Source organism: Pleurodeles waltl, chromosome 9 (genome assembly GCF_031143425.1).
Source record: "Pleurodeles waltl isolate 20211129_DDA chromosome 9, aPleWal1.hap1.20221129, whole genome shotgun sequence".
NCBI lineage: Eukaryota > Metazoa > Chordata > Amphibia > Caudata > Salamandridae > Pleurodeles > Pleurodeles waltl.
In genome coordinates, this window is record NC_090448.1 from 483551548 (window position 1) to 483578791 (window position 27244).

The window sequence follows — 27244 nt, forward strand, 5'->3', positions numbered from 1 at the left end:
AAAGGGACAGTGGTGAATTTGAGCCACATTGGGAGAGCAGGAGGTCCATTTAGCAGAATGCAATTGGACTTTATTGAGCTGACTGTGTGTGGAGGTCTCAGGTACGTGTTGCTGATTTTGTGCATCTTTAGTTATTGGATTGAAGCATATCCTACACGCAGAAATGACAGCCTCACAGTAGCGAAGCTGCTGCTTAGGGAATTGATACCACGTTTCGGGTTTCTGATCTCTTTAGAATTAGATAGAGGAAGTCACTTCAACAATGAGGTGGTTGAGCTATTGTGCGCAGCATTGAACATTGAACAGAAGCTGCATTGTAGTTACCGCCCTAAAGCCTCAGGATTAGTGGAGCAGATGAATGGTACCCTGAAGTCTAGAATGGCAAAAATGTGTGCAGCTACAAATTTGAAATGGCCTGATGCATTGCCTTTGGTGCTAATGTCAATGAGAAATACGCCCAACAAGAAAACAGGACTGTCTCCTCATGAAATTCTCATGGGTCGAGCCATGAGACTACCCGCAGTGCCTGCAAATGCTCTTGTGAATATCACGGATGATATGGTGTTGGACTACTGCAAGGGTCTGGCTGACGTGGTCCGCTCTTTCTCTCACCAGGTGGAAGCAACCACACTGCCACCGATAAATGATCAAGGTCAACTTTCTGAAAGCCCGTAACTGAGTTGTTGTCAAGAAACACGTGAGGAAGTTGTGTTTGGAGTCACGTTGGAAGGGGCCATATAAAGTAATACTGACGACTACTACTGCTGTGAAGTGTGCGGGAATTCCAAACTGGAACCATGCCAGTTACACGAGAAAGGTGACGTGCCCAACTGATGAGGAACTTGAATTGTCGAAAGTAACAACAACAGAAAAGGAAGTCTCAGGGCCGGAGAGTAATCAAAGGGGAACTGAGACAGGAGAGCCCGTTGAGGACGGCTTGGTCACTCAAACAACAAACGAGACCCAGAGGGGTGACGGTGGGCCTATCTCAACTGAGGCGCCAGGAGGTCCGACCCAGAGAGAGGTCCTCCCAGAAGTAGACGGATGTGGTGTTGAAATTGAGCCCCTGACAGACCCAGAAGGCGAAGGAGTTGAGGCGGAAGAGAGTCAGAGTGTCCAGACTCCTCCTGAGCCAATTGCAGGTCCATGAAGCGAGAATACCATAGAACAAGAGGAGGGCAACGGGTTGCCACAAGGAAGATCAAAGACCAAAGAAACGCTGAAAGTAGATAAGTTGCCAGAATTGCAAGTGACAAAGGAGAAGGTGGTTGTTGACGATACAGTAGAGGAAGAGGTCAATACAAGAAGGAAAGAAGACCTGAGTGAAGGAGAATTGCAAGGCGATCGCAAGTTGAAAAGAAAGAGAATAGCAAACAGAAGGTACGCAGGTCCTGAATGGGTATATGCAACATCAGCTGAGTGGCAACAAGAGTTCTTGGCATTCCGTTTTGATCGAGAAGTACCAGGTCAGTACTTTGGTGTCAGAGTCACCAGATCCTCGGTGTCTGCGCACGTTCCCAACACGTCCACCGCAAAACAGCTCCAATACTCTTAGAATGTCACAGAGTCTAAGAAAGTCCAAGTGGGGAAAAGGGGATTAGGTAGGGAAAAGCGTGGAAGGAGACCTGCAGAAATTAAAAGGTTAAAACACACAATATCAAGATTATATCATATTAATCATTACTAGCCTATAATTCTAAACATTGTCATACTGGAAACATGGATAACCTAACCACGGACTAAATAGCTAGGCCTCAAGATGTCTGGTTACCTGTGAAGGAATCAAGAAAGATTAATACAACTGTTCAATGAACCTCTCAATGAAATGTTACACATGGATTAGAAACATCAGAACCTTCTAGAATTATGTTTTCAAATTCAAGCATAGTATTTTGCATGAGGACAAAAAATAATCTGAATGAATTCTATAACACCATAGGAATTGTACTTAAGGGACTTATTATGCACATACAATATAACATCTAGAATTCTAGCACTTTAGTTTCTTAGAATGCAGGAACATGAATTGCGCACATTGCGGATTTCAACAAGAGTTTGTAAATGCTATGAAATGATTGTGCACAATGAATAACATGAATTAGGCACAAGGAATTAATCGCGCTTCTTGCCGATACGAAGGCCCCCAAGTACATGCCATGAAATGGTAGCGCACAATGAGTAACATGAGTTCAGCACAAGAAATGAATTGTGCGTCTTGCCGATTCGAATGTCACCACGTAAATGCAATGGAATGGTAACACACAATGAACATCATTAATTAAGCACAATAAATGAATCGCGTGTTTTGCCGATTCGAATGCTACCTTGTGAATGCCATGAAATGTTAGCGCACACTGAATATTCATGAATTAAGCACAAGGAATGAATCGCATGTCTTGCCGAATCGAATGCCACCATCTGAATGCCATGAAATGGTAGCGCACAATGAATCACGTGAATTAAACACAAGAAATGAATTGCGTGTCTTGCTGATTCGAATGCTACCATGTGAATGCCATGAAATGGTAGCGCAGAATGAATAACATAAATTAAGCACAAGAAATGAATCACATGTCTTGCAGATTCGAATGCTACCCTGTAAATGCTAGGAAATGGTGGCGCACAATGAATAACATGAATTAAGCACAAGAAACAAAGTGTGCGTCTTGCCGATTCGAATGCTACCCTGTAAATGCTAGGAAATGGTAGCGCACAATGAATAACATGAATTGCACACAAACAATTAATCGCGGCTCTTGCCGATTCGAATATCAGCATGTAAATGCCATGAAAAAACCAAGCGCACATTCACACGCACAAGAGTAAAATTGTTTAGCATGCAAATTAGGCCCAAGAAATCGAAAGCCTTCGAGAACGGGATCAGGGGCCCAGCCCGACCTCCGTCTTACCGCCCTGATCAAGAATCACCGACAAAGTGAAAGGGCAAGGCCTGGAAGATCAAAGTAGGCCTCCGGAACAGGAGCTCAGGAAGTTGCTGCTGCTCTGCACCGGGACCTCTGAATAGTGAGCACGTGGAGCTGGGCTGCCTCCCTTATATAGAGTCTTGGCCCAGCCCACAACCACACCCAGGCATGCTGCAGGGAAAGCTTCTAGAAGGCCCTGGAAATGGACCACACCCTGACACACTCTGAAAGCCTGCAGCAATACATTGCAAATGAACAGTATTTATAAGCACCTTGAACATAAGTCTTCAGGATTAAACTCTGCAATGCAAAAGGTTAAACAACAGCATATCAGCACAATGCATAAATTACGTTATCTTAAAAGTGCTGGGTTTTTGCATTCTAGTCTCCCATAGAGCGCACTCTGCCCTGATGTTGACATTTGGCCCCTGAGTCTGGCCAGAGGAAGAGACTGTGTTGATGTGAAAATTGAATTAAAGAAACCTGAGAAAAGAGACTGATAAATTACCGGATGTGACACTGTTAACCTGAATTGACATTTGAGAACCGATTCTGACAAACTGCTAACCTGAATTGACAAGGATCCTGGGAGTGAATGAAAAAAAAACCTGTAAATACTTGCTAAAGAAAGACTTTGCTTAGCTTTGCTGGAAAAATATCTTAATATGTTTGACCATCCTCTGTTGGTTGTTATTTGAACTAATATTACTTCGCTTTCTGATTCTTTACAGATCATGGCTAACACTAGCGATGATAATAGGGGAAGTAGGCATTGTAAATGTTTGGGTGTTGCTTTAGGTGTTGTTTGTGTGATATTCATCATAGTTGTGATTGTGGTAATGGCTTTGGTGGATAAGAGTGAGACTAACAATGCTACGATTCCTGAGACGGCCGCTACACTAACAGCTTGGGAGAGGTCTGAGCAAGATACGAAGTATTTGCATGAGGGAATTAACACAAAAGGGGAACTATCTACTAATGTTTTCCATCGCTTGCTGAGTGAGTATGTTGACAATATGGATGCGTAAGCTTGTTATGTGTGTACGCAGATTCCTGTTTCAGTGCAAGAGGGAGTTACCTACCATAGTTTGCCTCTAACCTATGGGATAAGCTGTAGTCTGTTACTAACACGATTCTATAACCAGGAAGAGATTCAGTACTTTTATGCTAATCACAACCTTGTGTTTACTTATGTGCCTATCTTAGAGGATTTGAATAGTGTAGCTAAATATTACAGCATAAAATTAGTTAAGGGGTTCTTTGAAGCCACACTAACAATTAGTACATCATATGCACACCGCAATAACTTGACATGTTTGCTCACACCTGTAGAGAAAAACTTTCTAGATCACACAGAAGATAGAAGGAGGGCTTTGAAAGGAAAATTAGAGAAAGGCTTGCAGCAACGATCTTTTATTAGTAGTGAGAGTTATAGTGCAGTTAGGCAACAGGGGAAATTAGCTTTAGATGCACTACACGTAGGTAAGCTTTGCATTACGTGACCTAAGTCATATTATGACAATGTGTTTGTGGGAACGAGTGAATGTAAGCATGTGTTTTTGTTTCAGAGTAAGTGGAAGTTCATGTTAAATGGACAGGATCCAGCCATCCCTGGGATCTACTATATTTGTGGACTTAATGCTTATTACCGTCTTCCAAAGGGATGGTATGGGACATGTTATTTGGGGATAGTTTTCCCAAAGATATATCAATTAGAATATTTGAAGAGGTTTCCGAAATTGTCAGAATTGCATCGTCCTAGAAAAGGAGAGAGACTGCTGCTGGTGTAGTAGGAGATATATTTGGGGCGATAATTCCTTCAGTGGGAGTTATCTGGAATTCGATAAAGATTCGAAAGTTGTCTACTATTGTGGATAACATGCTGACAAATTTTACAGGGGCTATACTCCTGATGGATACTGAACTTGCTGTGGAGAGGGGTATGACTCTTCAAAACAGGCTTGCTTTAGACATTCTTTTAGCGAAAAATGCCGGAGTCTGTAAGATGATTAATGAGCGACATTGTTGTGCCTATAGTCCTGACAATAGTAATGAGATTAGAAGTATGCTTACTAACCTAACAAGAGATAGTACAGATTTGAAGGAACTGAAAGAACCAGGTGTTTGGGAAAAGGTTGGAAAGGGATTTGCTAAAGTGGGAAGCTGGTTTAGTAATATTTGGCATGGGATATTGGCAAAAATAATACAGGGAATATTGATAGTTCTATCTTGTTTATTTGGGTTATGGTTGTCATGTAAAATTTGCAAAAGAATTACATTGAAAATGGCAAAACTTAATGAGAGGAGGGAAGAAAAGAAAAGGGAGAAAATGTTCAGAGCAAAATATGGGAAGGCAAGGTCGAGGGAAGAAATTGAGATGGGAGAATTTTGAACAATCAAATTGCGAAAAGGTACAAGAATTGTATGATGACAAGAGTCATCAGAGGAAGGAGGGATTGTTGGAGTGTAACTTTTATAATCCGTATTAACATGAAATGCTTGCAAAATAATGTATAACGAAACTGCATAGAAAATGTATTAAAATAGTACTAATGCATGCGTTTGAAATGTGCCGACGGGGAGTGGCCACCAATGTATACGATGATTAATGAAACTGACTAATAATGAGTTAACAATGTACTAATGTGTGACTTTATATTAGAGTTAAGAGTTATGTGTTAAGGTTTTGCTAAATTAGTCACTAGACCTTAGTTAGCAAGGGTCTGGGCCTAGCTGCATGATCTCATATTAAATGTGTTTTTTTAACGTGCAATGTGCTGTCTTCCTAAAGGACATGAAGCTGTACTTTTCCAGAAGTTAGAGATGTGTGTGTAGCTGTAGTACATTCTTTCTCATGAGACCCGACTTGCTCAAGGAGACATTCTTGCTGAATGCAACAGTGTAATTCGCAACAGGTGCAAGGTCGCCTAGCCTAGAAAAAGACAATGGAACTACTGACTGGAGCGACAAGTGTAACTTTTCTTACCTTACATTCTACCCGTTGAAGACGTCAATCACAGGAGCTAATAAACTACGTGAGAACTGTTTTAGGTGAAAATTCTAGTAAGGTGTGTGATGGATTATTGGACAGAGATAACGATGCACCAAATATTGCCCAATTGGAAATTAGAGACTTGTTTGACAGATTTGATATAACAACGTGACACAAGGAGAAATCAGCCATTCTTTTGAAGCCATTCTTAACCATTACTCGCCTTTACCCTGCCACTCTTGAGCCATTATTACTTTGCCATTATCGAGCCATTCTTTTGAAGCCATTCTTTGCCGTTCGTCCTCACCAAACCTTGTTATTGGCTTTCTGAGAGACTTTTGTCTGTTGCTCTAAACCATCCCCCTTTCCTGATTCGCACTTCTCCTCTTTATGAGGGAAGAATTCCTTCTTGTTATGCCTTGCTGAGACTTATCTGTTCTATCCTGGCTGTTGGAGAATCGACTGCTGTCCTGAGGATGAAGACTGACGCCGTATGCTGACCCATTTGGATGGGTAACTATCTGATGATTAATTGTAATTGTCTATTTGCCTTTTCTTTCTAGGTACCAACTGCTCTTTTGATAGAGGCCATAGTTAGATGTTTTCTAAATTTGTGTTACTAAATTGTTTTGAATGAAGCCCAACATGCTGATGCTAATTTGAGGTTAGCTAAGGAGTTCACTAAAATCGGATGCAAATAGACAAATGACTGAATTCTTTCTTTGTTGAATAACGTGCTAACGATACTCTGCTAAAGTTGATTCATGTTAATGCCATGCTTTGTGTTGATGTTTATGATCTATGCTTTGATAAAATCTTATTCAAGTTGCCATATTGTAGTGGTTTTGATGTGCTTACTGATATTGAGACTAATAAATATGCTATTAGAGTGTAACTAATAGGGAATAAATATCCTAACTTTTACCAGATTTGTGTGATTATTCATGGCTGAAAGATCATGGTGTGTCTAATTCTTATTAAATGTTATTGATTAGTTTGATTGATTAGTTATTGAGAATATTGATGAGGTTATTGACCTATTAATTGAGATGTCCTAAGGAGTCTCCAATCAGGGTCAAAAGGTTCATTGGCCTAAAACGAGTCCCCTGTAAGTTAAATTATCAAAGTTGGGATGCGTTATCACACCCACGTGCAAGGGGATCTCTGTCCCTGGTTTGAAGTGCAGGAAGGGTACCACCTGCACAGTGAAAGATGGAACTGTTACTTTAAATAGCTATTCTGTCTTTCACTAATGCGCAAACTCAAGAACAGTGCATTGTTGGTAATACGGCTCATCCCCTCGGTCTACACCATGGCGCATCTTTAAAAAGGTGCTCTGGGAGAATGCCAAGGCAATACATAATACGATCACAAATCTAATTTTAGAACTCCCTCTCCCTTCTCTGGTGCAATTGAAGTTAGAAGTGGATGACACTTCTAGCAGAGAAAGTGCGAGGTTGTCTTTTTCCAGGAATTTGCTTCATCATAAATGTGTCCCACTTCCAAGGCAGTGAACTTATGTAGGAGAGTGCACTGAATCCAGCAATACAGTGACAGAAACTGGTACCCATATCTGCACAGCCTTTATTACCAATAACAGGAAACAAAATGTTGACTATGCAGTGAAGGTGTAAACAGTGACAATTTGTATCTTAGATTACTCAGACCAACCCTAATTTACCATGAGTTCTATAAACGACGGGTGTGCCAGGCAGGTCTATTAAAAACAGATCCTTGCACAATTTCTGATGTTTGTCGATGGAATATATGTACACACCAATGGTTATCCTGAAAATCTGAAATTAATCCTGTCCTACTTTAGACACCTCTGATACTCTCAGGATCATTCTTACGTTTAAGGATATTCGTAGAAGATTTACATATAGTGAATCAAGGTGGAAAACATTTATTTAGTCAGTGGCTATCCAGAAAGTCTGAAATGTCTCCAGCCCTACTGCACCAACTTTAAAATCCCCCACTATAAAGTGATGACATTGAGTACAAGGCCTATTTCCTGATCTAGTGACGCATTAGCGGACACACCTTAATCTATCCCTTTATCAAGGCCGTTTGTCAGTTTTTACTTTGCCTTATATGTCATAAGATTTTTGAAGTACTGTGTCTTCGCCGCCAACAACTATTGGAGCTTCAGTCTTAAACCTCTGTATACCTTGAATGCCATATGACTGTGAAATATTTTAAATGGGTTGCCTTTTTTGGTGTAACTGCACCTATATTTTCCTGCTAAACCCAATTTAGCCTGCTGCATGTACCGGGAAATTAGCACTCAAGACACAAAAGTTTTCAGACAAGCTTGTGTAGTCGAAACTTTATATTTTTCTTACTTCTGAAAACCATTTACTAATTCTCATGAGCTAAGCAACATACCAGTTTTTTCTCTTGATTTGTATTTTATCCTGGGATCAATATTAAGAACTGCATATGGGGCGGAGTCCTACCGCAGGGAAAGATGGCTGCTTCTCCTTGAAGCTCCAACCGACAACCTGCAACACAAGGCCCATCCTGCCAAGAGCTGACATGGATCACAGCCTTTGAGTGATAGAGACTGGACCAAAAACCCACAAAAGCCTGCGGTCCACTGACACATGGAACATAATGTGTTTTTCTGAGCAAGAAAGCACAAATTAGTGTACCAGCGATTGCCCTTGCTCTTCGTCCTCAGAGGAAGTGCAGTGCGCTACTGCTGATGTCGCATTGCCAGAACAGCTTGTGGATACCAGTGGCCTAGTAGGACATACAGATTTGGCATCTCCATTCACCTTCCTGCCCCTATCCGCTCACCTGACACTCTAGGCAACTGTGGCCTTCCCCTTCGGGCCCGTACAAACCTGCAAATACCATAGAGAGTGCAACATTTGGCCTGGCCTGCCTTCCTCCTGAGTAGAGTTCTCACCCGTGTTGAAGTAGGAAAGACATCAGTGGTGAGGGGCCTCCTGCATTGCTCTCCTCAGAAGTGGTGAACCTAGCGTACAAAATATGGAACAGAAGGTATGTGTCCCCATGTGTGTTTGCTACTAAATTCTTCAAGGTCACTTCACAAAAAGACATGAAGACTCAATTCCCTACCATGAAAAGCTTATATTTGCTCATCCAGGCTGGTGGCATTTCTTCAGTATGCCCTTAACACACAGTCCATAGGTGCAACCACACGAATAATGCAGCACTACAGTTCCTAACTCTGCAGCTGCACTGAGACATTGCACTACATTCCACAGAGAAGACGCCGGGGCTACCCTGAAAGAGTAATGTTCATGAATCGTTATATGTGATCATGAAACAAGAAGGACATGAGGACTAAATTCCCTGACTGTAGGGAAAATACTTACAGACCCTTATTAATGTGATCAACATGGTAGCACCAACCCAGCCCTCATTGCTGTCAGACCTATGTGTCAGTACTCACAGACCGCAGTGCTACAGCTACTGTCTTTCCAGCTGCAATACCTTATAGTACGAAGCCAACAGAGAAACCTCCTCAGGGCTGTTGAAAGCTATACTTACAACTACAAGCCCTTTGAGAGGGGAGCAACAGTTTTCTGAGGATACTATGGGGTAAGTGGGAGTGGAAGTGTTGAATCGCCAATAAAACCGCTGCCACGACTGGGAGGTTAAAAAAGCTGTGACCTCAGTCTTGGTCTCATGTTCCCTTCCGCCTTCTCTATGCCACCTGCTTCAGTTCTTAAGAGTCCTAGTACCGTCCACCATTCAATCATCCTACGCTGGTTTCTGCAAGTCCTTACAGTGGTCTCTAGCAAGGCCTCAAACAACTACTTCTTGAAGAGGTCATGGGAGGGAGTCAAGGCAACAACAACCCAAGTGACACAGAAGGCGTCCCTAGATGTCACCCTTAAGAGATTACCTCAGTGGGGCCTGACTGAGCTCCATGGACGTGAAGATAACAGATCTCACATTGGACCAAAACACTATCAAGATGGACATGGGGTATTTTCTTAAAAAAGCTGAGGGATGGGGTAGTAAGATGTCCTCAAATGAGGGCCTGCTGGAGTAAGTGGAAGCCTGGAGCCCAGACATTTGGTATCTCAAACAGAAACTGACTGATCTCAAGAAATGAATACTACATGAATACCAGAAAAGATGAGAATACCAAAAAGGATGACAGGAAAGGGTTCTTAGTTGAGCTTCCCCTACACCTTATAGGTTTATCCTTTTCCCTACCTCTGAAACTAGGGAGGTACTCAGAATTCAGACCCAACTACTATTCACTAGAGATTCATAGCTGCTTCAAGTGATCATACCCTGATCATACTATGCTTCCTCTGCCATACTCAAGTTCCAGAGGTGCTGTTGGCAGCACATGAGTACAGCCTGTACGATATGGATGGATGCAAAATTCAGATTGCCACAGATTTCTCAGCAGAGACCAGTGCCAAAAGAAAGGCCTTTTCATCCCTAGAACTAAAACTCTTAAAATGTGAAAGAAATACAGACTCCCAGAGCCATCTAGAACATGGGTAACTGTGAATGGCACACCAGGCATAACACTGATCCTGAGGAGATTACAAGTTTGCACAATGTACTGGATGGCTGGACTATAGAAACTATGCTGTTATCAACACAGGCAACAATTCCATATCACAAGACAACAAACAATCTCATCATCGTTGTAGATCACAAGACTGCCCCTTTCAGAATCAGACTTAGAGAAAGTAATCAGAGCTGTCGCAGAAAGTTTGAGATAAATCTAGATCACCAATGAACCCCTGTGACGTTGCAGGAGGAAGAGACCTATAACCAACCACTGGAAACTGACATGGCCAGATGAATACATTGCAGCCACCATAAAGCTGGCATTTTCTATCTGTTTCCTTGCAACTGTTCACTATTATAATTGTTTTACCTGCCTCCAAAAGTTAGTTTCCATTATAATATGTGACAGAGAAATGGCCTTTCCCACCATCTTTCTTAAATTCTCTCCCCTCACCCTCCTCACTGTGAAAATCATATCCAAAATTACCACCAAAGCGTAACTTAATCTGAGTAAGAGCTAAAAATCTTTAATGAATAGTTAAGTCACGCATTTAACAGTATGTTATGTCCAGAAGTGAATCTGCACAATTTTAAAAATATCCTTTTTACCATCAAATGTGACTTGGCAACTACTCCGGAAAAATTCCAGTATGGAATTCCCCTCCCTCACAGACTGAGTAGTACTGGATCCCTCATCTCTGTTAACGCAAATGACTTAATTAGAAAGTGTTAATGAATGTTTATGTATTTGAATAATGAAAATGATAGCAAATGATTAACGTAGAACAATAATGTTCACGTTTGAAATTGTGACCTCGGAGAATGCTCACCAGAATCCACGAATGTACTAAAATAAGATTAACACACATGAAATATTGAAAACTTATTAGAATTATGTAGTAATATGTCATGTTGAGAGTTATAACCTATGTTTTTTAATAATTGTAGGCCTTAACTTAGCGAATGCCTTGGCCTAGTCTTACCAGGCCTCATGCAGAAAGCTGAATTTCTTAACGTCTAATGGAAAATGCTGAACAAATGAACTGACGGTGAACTGCTCATTGTTTAAAAAAATTTGCTTAACTGAAACTTCTATGTGATCCGATGGACAGGAGATGACGGAACTAGAAATGTAACGATTAGTGTAAAGCGCACTGGGTGTACTATCCCAGGACTCGAACAATGAAGACACTGACTGGAGAAGATGCAACATTTTCGATACATGACAAGCCGGATGATGAGGACATCATAAAGCAGACCAATCAAAGACATGTGAATTGTGAAATATTAGAATACATAGATTTGGAATAATACAACTATTGGTTAGAGTCATAACTGGTGATTAATTGACCAATTAGGAATTGGGGGATAGTCTGGGTGACTTTGATATAACAACGTGACAGAGAGAAGAGTTGTTAGAGGATGCTAGGTGAGCATGACTGCAAGATCGTAGAGGTGATTTGAGATTCTGTCATTGGGCTCATACTCTCTGACTGAGAGCCTGATGTGCCACATGCTAATACTAATCTGGGTTAGGCAAGGTTTTCCTTCCATGACGATTAACAAGTTATAGAGACAAATGGATTGACGGACTAAATTGCCGAACTCCATGGCAAAATTTGACTTATTGCTTTTGATTCATTTCTTGACCTGTGCAAATGCTTTAGAATGTACTCTGATGCAAGATTTGACTAGGTTATGTTTTTGGGGCCTTCTAATGAATTCATGCCAGTTTTTGATGGAATTTAATTGAGATGAATTAACTTCATGACTTATCATTGTAACTAATAGGGAAATAAAATTACTAAAATGTATACAGAGTTGTGGTTATTCATGACTGAAATTTCATGGTGTGATGTTTATTGCTAATTAATTAATGATTAATCCAATGGTTATTAAATTTTGTGTATTGATTATTGGGAAACATTGGTTGCATCATAGCTAGGACACTCCATGAGAATCAAAAGGTTCATCGACCTATGCGCGTCCCCTTGTAAGTTTACTTATTAAGGACCAGGCACGCTAACATCTCCCTACACTCAAATATGCAATCAACATGCTTCTATTCCCTCTTCCCAGTCACTACACCCTGATCTTCCCATCTCCCTCCCTCCTCTACACCATCTCCCTACACACCTGATCTGGTACCTCTATTTGGCGTCACAAGAACCATCTATAGAGGTCAGAGGATCTCCCTACTGGGTTTCAGGTACGTCTGAAAAGAAAGGCCTCGTATTGAAAGTGCTTCGAATAGGACACACATCCATATGTTTCGCCACTTCCATTTCACCTAACGTTTTGGTACTTACAAGTACCTAGAGCATACAAAAATACACTTATTGGTTGTTAGTTAGGGGTCGAAACAGTTCTGATCCATTTTCTCTCCCTACACCTTACACCCCTTCTACATCCAACTCTGCATTCTGACGTAATAGGGGGGACCTATACTTTAAAGAGAACATGCTCAACCCTTGTAACTAGGTTTAGACCTGCATCTTTGTGAGCTAACTATGACGGCTAGATCTCTCAACATTATTTTCCTAAATGAGAATGATTTGAGAAAGGATATCAAAAGAAGGAATGTTCTGACTTAGTTGTCCTCTTATTGGGTGGACATTTTCTGCCACAAGACACTCATCCATTGAAAATAGAGACTGAAAATCTTAAGAGGAACTGGGTGGGGAAGATTATTTTTAGTTGTAGAACCCCCAGCAGGATTCCACCACCCCTTGCCTCCTTCAAAAATGTGAGGTAGCAATCCCAGTGAAAAGATTCCTCCTAGGTTAAGTGATACAGTTCTGGATTGATGACGAAGGGAGATACGTGTTTCCCAAGCTAAGGATAGGCACAAGAGTAGTCAGTGTAGGGTCAATCTACTCACTGAATTATACAGCCTTTTTTTATTTGCCTCAATCAAGTCAAAGCAGAACTGAACAACAAATACACAATTCGTTGGGGAGAATGGTACCTTTCCCCAGACACAAAAATTGTCTGAACAGGTCCGATTGACAAAGCCAGCAATAAGGACAAGGCAATCTACATCCTGGAAGATCAAGGCCTCTTAGAAACATGGCACTTACTGCATGCTCTAGAAAAGTATTTTCTTATTTTTATCTGTCCATGGCAGTTAGTCGAGGTTGGGCTACTTTTTGATATCACAAATGATTACACTGATTGCACCAGTTTGAAGGGGGTCTCTCACAGGTCATTTCCCTGTCTGCCTGGGTATAGACTGGAATATCAGTAAACCAATGATGAAGCTCTTGTACCTTAACATCTCACACTAAAAAATTCCCCTGAAATCTTTTCAGCTGTAAGTACCCATGGCCATATATGTAAAAGAAAACAAGGACTTAGTGACCTCAGCGCAGATCTTAATGACAGCTGCCAAAGCTATCTTTGGGGACAAGTCGTGAGAAAATCTGTATTGGCCAACACATGCAGAGCAAAGCAGCAGACCTCTTTCGAGTGTGATATTTAATCCCAAAATTTAGAACAAAAATAAACTGGAGCGGGCAAAAATGGATTTGAACTATATACTACCAAGACAGGGTATATGCTTTGCACGCTCAAAGCATGACACTGTGAATAGAGGGAAAAGGCAGGATGACTTCTAGCTGTTCATCTTACACAAAGGTAGACAATGGTGGCTATTCCTGGAATTCAAAATGACTCAGGTCAACTGATTGGGGGAACATAGGAGAGAGCAACAGCCCGAGATGAGAGAGTCTTTACTAATCTGAAATTACCATGTCTAAATGTGGATGGTAGGGCACTCCTAGAGGGCGAGATCACCAAGGAAGAAATAGCTCAGGCAATGAAGGTACCTCCATATAACAAAATCCCTGGTGAAGACAGTTTTCCAAAAGAGTTTTAAAGTGGGTTAAGGATGAAGCAATAGAATCACTTTACAAGGCCTTTAAATGAGGCAGATCAATGTGAGAGCCTATTATCCCCTTACAATACAGCAACAATTGCTGTCCTACTGAAATATGGAAAATATCCATTACTTTGTGGCAGCTGACACCCAATATCTCTCAATAATGTGATATCAAGATACTGGTAGGAATCTTGGCTGAACAACTTAAACAATTCATAACAGATCTGATCCATCATAGTGGGATTAATACCCGGGAAAACATTCTACAATCATATGTGCACCTTAGCCCATATTGTAGGTTCTCAACAGACTCCCAGGAAGATGGACTGGCCTTGACCCTTAATAATGAAAAGGTGTTTGATCTCATAGAATGGAATTACATGTTCTGTACGCTTCAGCAACTGGGCTTAGGAGACAACTTCACCACCAATGATAAATAGCTTTATGAGACCCCCACTGCATAAGTCAACTATAAAGGCTTTCTCTCAGATCCTTTTCCAATCCGTAGACGAATGTAGCAGGGGTGCCCCTTGTTTCCACTGTTGTTCCTACTAGCAATAGAACCCCTAGCGGAGACCATTCTCCAGTCACCTAAGATGGCAGGCACTCCCTAATCCAGCAGGTCCCTCATAGATACTGTTATGTGCTGACAACTTCCTTCTAGCAATTATTTACTTGGATAGCAGTCTCCCAGCTCTTATGTCAACTTTAACAGAAACCTCTAAGATGTCAAGCTACACAGTCAACTGAGACAAAAATGAAGCACTACCTGCATCCCGGATCACAAGAAAGCTGCCATTGTGGATATCAGTTCCTATGGAAGCCCTAAATACTCACATATCTAGTGATATACAATAATGACGGTTTGGAAAGAATGAAACCAGACTTGCTTCCAGCCAAACCTAATTTGGACTGCGCAAAATGCTCACAACTATTCCTATTGCTATGGGCGGAATTATAAGCAGTTAAATGGTTGGGGTCTCTCAATTTACATATATCTTAGGCACAACACTCTTCTTATTCAAGACCTTCCTGCTGAGATCTATTGACAAGAGCTTCAAAGGATTTTTGTTAGGGAACATGAGACCAAGACTGAGAATATCTAATATAGTGGCTCATAGTAAATGTAGGGGTTACAGTCTACCCTGCTTTAAAGACTACAACATTACAGTACATATATCACAATTGACCAAAATGTGGCCAAAAACTCATTTAGGTGTTCTCATTGAGCGAGATGCCATCCGCAGAGGGCTGGGTCTCCATTTGCTCTATCAGCACAAAATACCTTCCTCATTAACATCAAACCCATTGATCCACAACACAGTGCCAACCTGGATTCACTGTCATAATCTACTGAAAAGCAATGTTAGATTGCGTACGCACCTATATGCCAGTATATGTGTGGGAGGACAACCCATTAAATGAAAAATATGGCAGAGGACAGGGATCATCAGCCTAGATGAGCTGATGGCATTAGGAAACCTAAAAGCTTCAGAGATAATACAGGAGGAATTCCAACTACCTTCATATCAGAAATGGAAATACACACAATTAAAACACTACCTTATAGCACATTAGGAGTGTGGGCTTTGGATATCCCAGACTCTCCCATCCATGAATCCCTGAAACACTGGGAGTTACTGATAGGAGTCACAGTGGGTTTCTATAAGTTATTGGTTATATAAGTTGTATTCTAAAGACCTCTTATTATAACTTTGTAATAAATTGTAGTGGCATAAGTGGACTACACAGAGAAGAACTGGAGTGAGGTGGGAGAGTACTTAGACAAAGGAAGAGGAGAGGCCAGTAAGAGATTTTCACCTTTTAAAATGCTTCAATACTAGTATTGGGCACCCTAGAAATTGGCTACTAGAGGTCCATTGCACCACTCAAACAACTGGTGATGTGACAAAGCAGACTGTGATATAGTCCATATCCTCTATGATTACCCAGATGTATGCCAACTCTGGGCCCGAATCAGAAGCCCTCTTAGCAGAACTATAGAGCTAGCCCTGTCTGTGATAGAAAAGCTGGTCATGCCACATGACACAACTGATCTGCCCACATAATGGGTCACAAACGATGCCTTCTAACCATGGCCATGACTGCAGTCAAGATCTTCATATGGCGACATTGGTGATCATTGCAACTACCAACACATGATAAATAGTTCACAGAAATGTGTAAGGTGGCCTCTTATGAAAGTCTCATATACATAAGCTACAGGACAATACGGAGACTTTCCGGAGTAGTTGGTTATGATACCACCACAGGTGCCACTTGAGAGGAGCAATGGAAACAAGCATAAAGTGCTTGAGAACTCTGATCTCCCCTCTTTTTATCCCTTCCCCTTTCCTACCCCTACCATTTGTGATTTTGCTGTTTAAATCACTCTCTCCTATTGGTGCTTGAGAAGAGTCTTGGATTTCTTTCTTGTAGAGGTCATGACGTTCATAAGAATCCCACCTGGGGTCAGAATGTTCTATACTTTTACATGATTTCTATATTTCTCAAGGGATCATGTGTTCTATCTGTTTTCTTCCTAAAAAGTCCCTGATACCAACATGGAGCTTAATACCTTTTTCCTTGGTGCTGAGAAGTGACCAAAACTACATTTGTCTAGATTCCCATACTCTTTTCCGAAAACCTACATCTATGGCATAGTCTAATACATATATGCCTTGTTATGTTTTATGCTATTTTGTGAGATTCTGTGCTTACCACAGTAAATAATTATTATGAACCTTGTAAATATATAAATCAGTTAATCATACATAAATACAAAACATGTGTACATGTAGTAGGATAATAATAAAGCTCTGCTTTGAGTTGGAGAGTATTCTTCCATAGTTTATGTATGGGGGATCTCCTTGTTGGTTAGCACCGTGATTTACAGACTATTGAGTTTTGCAATACACCTCTTACAGACTCAACCAAAACATGATATTATTTGTAGTTATATTGATATTATAGCAGTTAAAACTGAGCCATGCTTCATATAACTGGTACTGTTGTTTTTCTTGTAATGTATAGGCACTTCAAGATGTTAAGTGTCAGTCATAACAAATGTGAACTGATATTATTAGTCTTTTGATGTATTGGTACTTCCTTGTGACTGAAGATTATCAGATGTACATCTGGTGGGTCACATGGCAATGCTGTGTCTGCACAACATAATTTTTTTAGCTGTGCTGTACGTCATAATCAGGTTACTACGGCCATTTGAAAGGCTACCAGAAATCTTCTCTCATTGAGGTACATCCTCCCCTCGCTGAATTGCATGTAGTGTAATGCATGGAAATTATACTGCATTCTTATCATCCACATATCCACTACATTACAAGGGAACTGTATCTTAGCAGAGATGGACTCACTAATGGAAATTATATACTTATCATATGATGTACTGATAGGAGATAGAGGAAGTGATATTACTGGAGGGCAATAGTGTCTTACAACCCTCATTAATACTGAAGAGGTAGGATCATGTCTGGAAATCCTTGTGGCTGTTTCTTCATGTTATCTTAAGAACAGCCTCTAAGCTTGGAATCAATAAATATATTTGAATAAAACATCAGAACCTGATGGATGATTGCCTTCTTGCGACTTGTATTTCCAGTGCAATTTAAAAAATGACTTTAGTGGGTTCTCAATTCTTGTGTTTCTTCGAGGACTATTTGCTCTGGGGAAAACTGGTCCAAACCCCCAATTGATTACCCACTGTCTAAATTAACAACTCTGGGCAATTGCTAAGAAAGGGAGAATTGGACCTTGGTTACTTGTGTTTGAATAAATCTAAGAGTGAGAGTAATATTGCTCCAGGGCTCAGATTCCTAGAACGAGATAGAACGGCCACCCAGCAGGCACTTATTGATGCGAAGGATCACAAGTTCATCTGAGCTGGATCTAAGGAAGTGCCTGGGCAGATAAGGCCTGAGATTGCGCCAGACATACATGGAGCCAAGGTTACTGACTGCTCTGGTCACAATACACCTTGAACATTGGGCCTTTTTTGATGGAGAGCCAATGAAGACCTTTTAAGTCGGATGAAACAAAGAAAGTAGTATGAAGGACATAAATAAGCTGGGCAGCTGAGCTCTGGGTGACTTTGAGGTGGGGTGTGCATTAGTATGGGAGCCCAAGGTAGATTCAATTTCCAAAGTTGAGGTGAGAAGTGATTAAGACGTGGATGATCATTTTACAGGTGCATAGAGGAAGCAGAGGTACCTTCTTCCTGAGCATTTTTAGTAAGGTGTATTCCGGAAACATGATTGATGTGTTTCACAAAAGTGCATACATTCTTGGGCGTAGCTTGGTTAGTATGATTGTGGGGATATCGGCTTCAGATTTCCCAACAGTCACACTGGGATATCTTGTTAAAACACAATATATGATAAGCAGGACATTGTGGGGCCAAAGGGGTACTGGAAAGAGAGAAAAGGGCAGATTGTTAGGGGTATTTAAAACACAATATTTTTCAAACTAATCAAAATTTCCTAAGGCCTTTAAAACATAAGAGTGTGTGTGTGCTTTTGTCAGTGTAGGCATGTAAAAATTCCAAGTAAAATTGGACAGACACTTCACAATACCCACTGGAAGCACCTGTACCCAACTATTTACTACAGAATACAATTTTTAGGGGGGTTTAGCACCCCCCCCACATGGGAGCTACACTCCTGAATACATTTTTGGAAATTATTCTAGAGTTTTTTGCAAAAGCAACCATGGCTGGTGGAGTACCCAGTTATGTGGTCACCAGGCCACTATCCAGATAGGAGACTGGTGGCCAAATAGAAAAATTTCCGTCTTGTCAGTGTTGAGCTTGAGGCAGTTGTTCTGCATCCAACTAACAAAAGCTCTCATGGAAGAGCAGAAATTAAACTGAACTAGGTTGGGATAACCGGTGATGGACATGTGTATCTGTGTGTCATCGACATATGAGATGGTATCCAAGCCAAAATGACCAAATAACCTGTGCTACAGGAGATATGTACACATTGAAAAAGGTGGGTTTAGGTACTGAGGCTTGCCGGGCAAGCAGAAAAGGCACGTTAGAAGACTTGAAAAGAGGTAGAATAATGGTCTAGGTTCTATGGGAGTGAAAGAAGTTGAGACATTTGCTTACAGATATTCTTGAAATGTTATTGATCATAAAGGAATATGAGATAGTGTTGAAGAGAGAAACAGCCTATTCTACGCGGCCAGAGCAACTCGTAGCATAACTGCTCAAACATAACCATGCCCGCCTGAACCACGCTTATTCCAGAACTATGCAATTGCATGTTTAAGACATCATGCATATGCGTGGTTCAGGCAGACAGCAGGAACAGCTGGAAAAGGAACGCGGCGGCTGGGTAAGTGGGGCTGGGGCGGATAGGGGGATTTTAAAGGACATGGCGGGGTAGGTTTTAGAGTTTAGGGCGTGAGCAGGGCGGTCGGGGTAGTTTTTAGGACAGGATGGTGTAGCTTTTAGGGTTTAGAGCGGGGAGTCACAATAGTTTTTAGGACAGGGTTTGGTCGGTTTGGGGGTTTAGGGTGGGGGTAGGGGTAGTTTTTAAAACAGGGTGTGGTAGTTTTTAAGACAGGGAAGGTTTTAGGGTTTAGGGTGGGAGTTGGGGTAATTTTTAGGACAGGGTGGGGTCGTTTTAAGGAGAGGGTAGGTTTTAGGGTTCAGGGTGAGGGATCAGGGTACTTTTTAGGACAGAGCGGGTAGATTTTAGGGTTCAGGGCGGGAGGAGAGGCTGGGGTGGTTTTTAGGACAGGATGGGGTAGTTTTTAGAACAGGGTAGGTTTTAGGGTTTAGGGCAGGGGTTAGGAGTCGGGGTACTTTTTAGGAAAGGGCGGGTAGGTTTTTAGGGCTCAGGGCGGGGCTGGGGTTTGGGATAGTTTTTAAGACAGGGCATATAGTTTTTAGGACAGGATATGTTTTAAGGTTCAGGCTGGGGGGCAGGGTAGTTTTTAGGACAGGGTGCAGTAATTTTTAGGACAGAGTAGGTTTTAGGAATTAGGGGGTTGGGGTAGTTTTTAGAACAGGGAGTTAGTCTTTAGGAAAGGGTATGTTTCAGAGTTTAAGTCAGGTGGGGGGTCGGGTTAGTTTTTAGGACAGGGCAAGGTAGATTTTAGGGTTTAGGGTGGGGGCAGGGGATCAGGATAGTTTTTAGGACGGGGTAGTTTTTAGGACAGGGTAGGGTTTAGGGTTGAGAGTGGGGGTGGAGAGTTGGGGTAGTTTTTAGGACAGGGTGGGGGTAGTTTTTAGGACAGGGTAGGGTGTAGGGTGGGGTGGGGGTTGGGGTAGTTTTTAGGACAGAGTTGGGTAGTTTTTTAGAGTTTAGGGTGAGGGTGGGGTAGTTTTTAGGACAAGGTAGGTTTTAGGGCAGGGGTGGGGGTTGGGGTAGCTTTTAGAAAAGGGCAGGGTAGCTTTTAGGGTTAAGGGCATGGGCAGGGTAGGTTTATGGGTTTGGGGGGCGAGTGGGCGAAGTCGTTTTTAGTACAGGGTGGGGTAATTTTTAGGATAGGGTAGGCATTAGGGTTTAGGTCGGGGGGATTGTATCACACAACCATGCATGGCATTACTACATATACCTCTACTAAGCATGCTTTTACAACAGAATTCGTTGTAAAGGCATGGCTGGTAAAGTAGCGGTTGTGGTTCCAACCGCGTTCCTAAGCCATGCTTGGTTCTGCCATGCATGGTTCTGTCATACAACCTGTCAAAGCCGCTGTAAGGTATATAATATATATATAATGATATGAGAGCTGTGGAATGGCCTTGCTTTCGCATCATTCTAAGAGCATCAAATACAGCTATGCCAGAGGTCTCTGTACCGTGAAAAGATCAGAAACCTGATTAAAAGTTGTCCAGCAAGGTATTCTTTTACAGACACCTAGACAGATGTGCATTGATTGTTTTTTCCCTGATGATTTGATGTAGGGGAGGAGCGATGATGAGAGAGAGGCCCACAATGAACAGCAGACCTGCATTTATGCATTCACATTCATTAAGTGCCCATTTGCAAACCAGTCCTGAGAATATGGCACAGAGTGAAAGGCGGATCTAGGGGTACATGCAGCGAGCTATGGGACTGGGGCATGCTCCTTTTGATTCCTAGGGTTGCTACTGGGCTGGTGTAAATTGTCCCTCAAAGGCAGCTTCCATTTTGTGTATTGTTACCAACTATTCAGCAGTCAGTAACCTTTACGTGATTACGATCACATTACCAATTGCAAACCATTGATACATGTCCCTGCATAGGAGGAGTGATGCTGCTTTACCCCCACTTTGTCCTGCAACTTGCAAGAAGCTACAACGCTGCCATTTAATATTGCAAAGAGGCTTGCTTCTCACGAGACCTCTATAGTACATTGCTAAGTGGATATTGTGCAATTGGAATGTGTGGTAATTTGCACAGTGCAGGCATTGCATTTGCAAGAAACCTTCATACATGTCGCACCTAACCTCACGGAGTACTGGAGTTCAGGGTGCTGCTAGATTAGGTCTAGATGGAAGCACAACCAAATAGAAAGTGAATTGTTAATTAAACCTTTTCTTTACAAATTACAAACAATTTATTTGATTTACACAGAGGATAGTAAGTCTCTTGATAAGGGCAACTTGAAAAAAGTATTTTGGTACATCTGGTATGTTTTCTGGCAGCATGTCACTGGGTCACTTTAAAGGTGTACTTTCCGCAATTTCCTCATTCTTATGTGACTGTCTCGGATTCTGTAACTGGGGGCAAACGTTACTTTCACTCCTAACGTTTGAGAAGGAATGAAGTCTCCATTTTCTCAGATCCCTACAGATATCCTTTCTAACATTTTCACTGGCTAGGACATAAATAAATGGATCAGCGATGCCATTGACCGTGGCCAAACACAGCAAAGCACAGTTGGCTGTGTAGATCTTCTCTTCAAACCAGCAGGTTTGTCCAGGATTCAGAGAAAATACTATGGCCCTTACAAGCAGCACCACATGATATGGAGCAAAACATGTGAGAAAAATTGATATAACCACAGTCGTCAAGTACTTCACTTTACGCTTCTGTTGCACGCTAAGCGTATTGCTTGTTCGAATGATTTTTGCTATGCCACAGTTAGTATAGACAAGAACAACTAAGGGAATGGCAAAGCCAACCAGAAATCTGGCATAGTTGAATGACGCTACCCGTGAAGGCATTGGCAAAGTTTCAAAACAGGATGATTTGTTTTGGGTTTGCACCCCATCGCTCACAGTAAACACTGGAGAATGGATGATGGCAACCGATGTACAGAGACCACATGTGATGCCAATTGCGATCCTCTGGCGTCTCCAGCATCTAGACTCCACGGAATACACCACTGCCACAAATCTGTCAAGAGAGATGCAACACAGAAGAAGGATACTGATATAGATGTTGTTGAAAAAAATGTATCCTGTTATCTTGCAGGCTACTGATCCCCACTTCCATTGATGGTTGTTTTGAACATAAAGAATCCACAGTGGTAGAGTACTCAGATACATCAATTCACAGAGAGAGAGACTGAAAAGGTACACAGCCAGCACATTCTTTCTTCTGATTTGTAGAAAAGTCAGCCATGCTGTCAATATGTTTGCTGGTAGCCCAAGGGCAAAAACGATACTGTACGTGGCAACCAGAGCTGTTGTGCTTTCATTGAACGGTAGTCTGCATGTTTCGGTTGAATCGTTCATCATCGTTTTGGCTGACACCGGCAGACGTAGGTGAAAACATCAGAGGGCAATTTCCTAAAAACTGAAAGTTGAAAATTTAACTGGAGGTGTAATACGACATAGAGCACACATGCTAGTAATCAGAAACAATACAATCGTATTAAATTAATTTATTAGATAACAGTTTTTTGCTCATTCAAACAGGAAACACTTGAGGCAAAAATTCAGTTAAACACCGAAATGTACAAAGGTTTTCCCAGTATATTTGAGGAAAGGAGAAAACCAAGACATGCCACGAGTAGCTGTTTTTTGCTGTGAGGGACCAGTGGGCTAAAACTGTGACCCTTTGTTTTGGGTCACATAATGCACATATTTACTTTTGGAGTTGGCCTTCTCTGCAGGGCCTTCTCCAAACTTTTTCCCTTTACCGGTCCTGTTTTCTGAACACGTTTTTGTAGGCTTTTACAACTCTGTGTACTTACCACTGCTAAGCAGTGCTAATGTACTTGTGCTCTCTTCCTAAAATATAGTAAAATTGGGCTTACACCCAATGGGCATGTTTAATTTACTGATATGCCCCTAGTAAAGTTGTACTACCTGCACTCAGGACCTGTTAATTAAATGCTACTAGTGGGCCTGCCACACTTATTGTGCCACCCACACAAGTAGCCCTTTAAAACATGCCCAGGCCTACCACTGAAACCTATGTGCAGTTTTAAAGTACCATTTTGAGGAGGCAAAATAAATCTTTCTTGCCAAGCCCATAGATTGTTTTTCAGTAATCATAAGTCACCCCTCGCGGAGGCCCTAAGGAGTGCATAGGGAAGGATGCAGTGTATGTAAAATGTTGAACATGTACTTTTAATTTTTATATTGTAAAGAACTAGTAAATTTGTTTTTCACTACTGCAAGACCTACTTCTCCCATTGGATAATATTGGGTTACCTTATTTCACTAATTATATGTAATGAACAACAAACGTTTCATTTTTGGGAACAAGTAGAAATGTCATGTTTACACTCAAATGAATTGTAATTTAAAACACTCTCAAATGATAAAGTAGGATTTTAGGTCCCAGTTCTTAAAATGCTTGCAGCCTGTATCCTGGATCACATGACTAGGTGTTCTTATCAGTTGGCCTTTGTGTATTTCTCCCAGTCAGTATCAAAAAGGTGGACTGGAAGTTGACAGGATGAGCCATCATAAGCAGATGAGAGGGGGCGGAGCTGTCACCTACCACACTTGCACTTCCAAGAAGCTCCCTCAGCACACACACAAAGAACTTCACACTAGCCTTTTGTGACTTCCAACATCATGTAACCAAGGCAGAGGGAAGAAGGAAATTCTAGAACCAGATGTGGTTTCTCCCACTTCACATAAATAGTGGACCCTCAGACTAACTGTTCAGTACAGTACTGAACATGTGGATAGTGCAGAATAAGGACTGCCCAGCTGATGGAGGCCTGCCTAGCTGTCTGTGAAGGATGACTGAACATGCTGCCTTCATCCCAGGCTCCCTGAACTGACACCAAGGGTCAGCTGACTGACCTCCTCGTCAGAGCTACAGGAAGATAGCAAGCTCCGGATGCCTCCTGGCAACTGCTCAGATGGCCGGCTGCAACTGAACCTGCCTGGACCTGCAACTAAACTAGCCTGAGCCGTGCTGGCCTCTGTAAGAGTCTGTCCTTGATTCCTAAGCTGTGCCTCCACATGTCCTGGGCATTTGTTTCACATTAGAATGCACTCCTCTGGCTACATTGGAGAAAACCTGAAGTTTTGGGCTCTTTGTGACTGGGAACAGGCCTGTTTGTGCCTAAATTTTGCTATCCACACCAACTGCCAATGCAAAGCATTGATGAACCAGAATCTTCACACTCGCACTACATTGACTGCTAGCTACAACCGGCACCGCAAGATCTGCACTTCACACTACAGTATCAACAGTCCGGAAAGAACATCAGCGCAAAGCTCCAGCAACGACTGTCTGAGACGCCTGTAAGGATCTTCGATCTATAGTGATCACCATCCACGATGCCCAGTCTGCTTTTTGCGCTACAGGGCTGAGAATCCGTGGCACTCTCCTTGCAGCCTCCTCCACAGCGAACTAGACTCTTCGCACCAGACGTTGAGAAGGTAACTTTTTCAGTGGGACTAACCTAGTCCCTATATCCAGCCCACATTTCATCATGGTTGGCCTGAACTTGTGACTTTCCCCCGTTCTAGCATGACCAGATGGCCGCAAGTGGAGCTTTGTGCTTTTCGGTGCTATCCTTACTAAATATTTGAATTTGCATATCTCAGATTCTATTGATTGGAGTTTTGTCATTTTAGTGTCAAATAAGGTTTTGCATTCACTCTATTTTTCTAAATTAAGTAGGATTTTTCTTGTGTGGTGTATTCACTTTATTACTGCTTCTGTGCTGCATATTCACTTTACACATTGCCTCTAAGTTAAGCCTCACTGCTTCTGTGCCAAGTTACCAGAGGATTAACAGAGGCAAAATATCCAAAATATCAGCTCCATAAAGGAGAGTCCCTATTCTAAATAAAGCATTGAAAGAGACAAGGAAATTTCCATGAGGAAAGATGGTTTCAGCATCAGATGAACCAAGTTTAGGGGGGGGGATGCAAGTGTTCAAGCATGAAGCTCAATACTCTGGGCAGAAGAAATCAGCTGAGTGGGAAAGTCTTCTCTCAGTAAGGTCAGGATAGGATCTGCTAAACTATATTAAGGACAATTAAATTAAAAGCAGGAAAGGAACTTCTAGAAGATTTTCAATATCAGTTCCTGCCAAACAAGCCAATCAAGTCTTGTTGATCTCTGGGACCAGGTAAACTCCCCAGTTTCTCAGTGCTGGACAGTGTGGTACACATCTGTGCGACCTTTGATGGCACATCGGTCCGACCTGCGTGGTACAGGAGGATCTCTGCCACCATTTCAGTCTCCATGTCCAGTTAACTATCAGTCTAATACAATAAACAAAACCCTATTCTAACTAAGAGATACCCAAAATGACTACTGCAGAGTAGAGAAAAATAAGACACTGGCAAAAACATTCATGAAAATGCAACATGTGCAACTCCGGCCTGGTTACAACTTAGGCAAAAGTTAGATTTAAAATGGCTTTCAAACGAATACAGTTAGCATAGGATTTGAGACATTTAAGGAAGGCATTAATTTCTGATTAAGGGGAGTACATTTGTTATACTTGAGATAAATATAAGGGGGTTCTCGTGAAAGTGAATATATATACCCTCTTACTACTTTTGAGTAATAAACTGCACACTGATTAATACTTTTAAACACATGTTGAGTATATAAGTTTTACTGTTATGTATATTTTTTCTTCTATATTGGGTAATCCGATTTTGCCACCTTTTAGGGGGCGCCCTTGTTGGAGTGTGACTTTTGGAATTAACATTAACATGAAAAGCTTGCAATATAATGTGTAATGGAGCCGTGTAGAAGATATGTTAACCTAGAAGAAACATAATGTACGTGTTTGAAATGTGCCCACTGGGAGTGGCCACCAATGTATACGATGATTAATGAAACTGACTAATAATGAATTAACAATGTACTAATGTATGATTTTGTATTAGCATTAAGAAGTTATGTATTAGGTTTTGCTAAATTAATCACTAGGCCTTAGTTAGTAAGGGTCTGTGCTTAGCTGCCTGGTCTCATGTTAATTGTGTTTTCTAACATGTAATGTGCTGCTTTCCTGAAGGACACGAAGCTGTACTTTTCCAGAAGCTAGAGATATGTGTGTAGCCGTAGTAAATTCTTTCTTATGCGACCCGACTTGATATTCTTGTTGAATGCAACATTGTAATTCACAACAGGTGCAAGGTCGCCTGGACTAGGAGAAGTCAATGGAACTACTGACTGGAGAGCCAAGTGTAACTTTTCTTAACTGACATTCCACCCGTTGAAGACGTCAATCACAGGAGCCAATCAACTGCACGAGAACTGTGTTAGGTGAAAATTCTAGTAAGGTGTGTGACGGATTATTGGACAGAGATAACGATGCACCAAATATTGCCCAGTGGGAAATTAGAGACTTGTTCGACAACTTTGATATAACGGTGTGACCCAAAGAGAAATCAGCCATTATTGAGCTATTCCTAGCCATTCCTGAGCTATCACTCTGACATTCCTCGTCATCCTTCATCACCCTTTGTCATTCTGAGAGACTTTGGGGGTCATTATGACCCTGGCAGAAAGCGGAGAAGCGGCGGTAAGACCGCAAAACAGGCTGGTGGTCTTT

At 41.7% G+C, this 27244-nt stretch overlaps 1 protein-coding gene across 2 annotated transcripts in view; it reads right to left on the bottom strand.

The window, feature by feature from the left end:
• Positions 1 to 21829: 21829 nt before the first annotated feature.
• GPR132 (G protein-coupled receptor 132) overlaps positions 21830 to 27244 on the bottom strand; it is a 166891-nt gene continuing 161476 nt past the window's right edge. For both annotated transcript variants that reach the window (XM_069205973.1, XM_069205974.1), the window contains exon 2: positions 21830 to 23055. In XM_069205973.1, coding sequence (XP_069062074.1) covers positions 21972 to 22997 — 1026 coding nt within the window. In that variant the 5' untranslated portion in view covers positions 22998 to 23055 and the 3' untranslated portion in view covers positions 21830 to 21971. The remainder of the gene's footprint in view (positions 23056 to 27244) is intronic.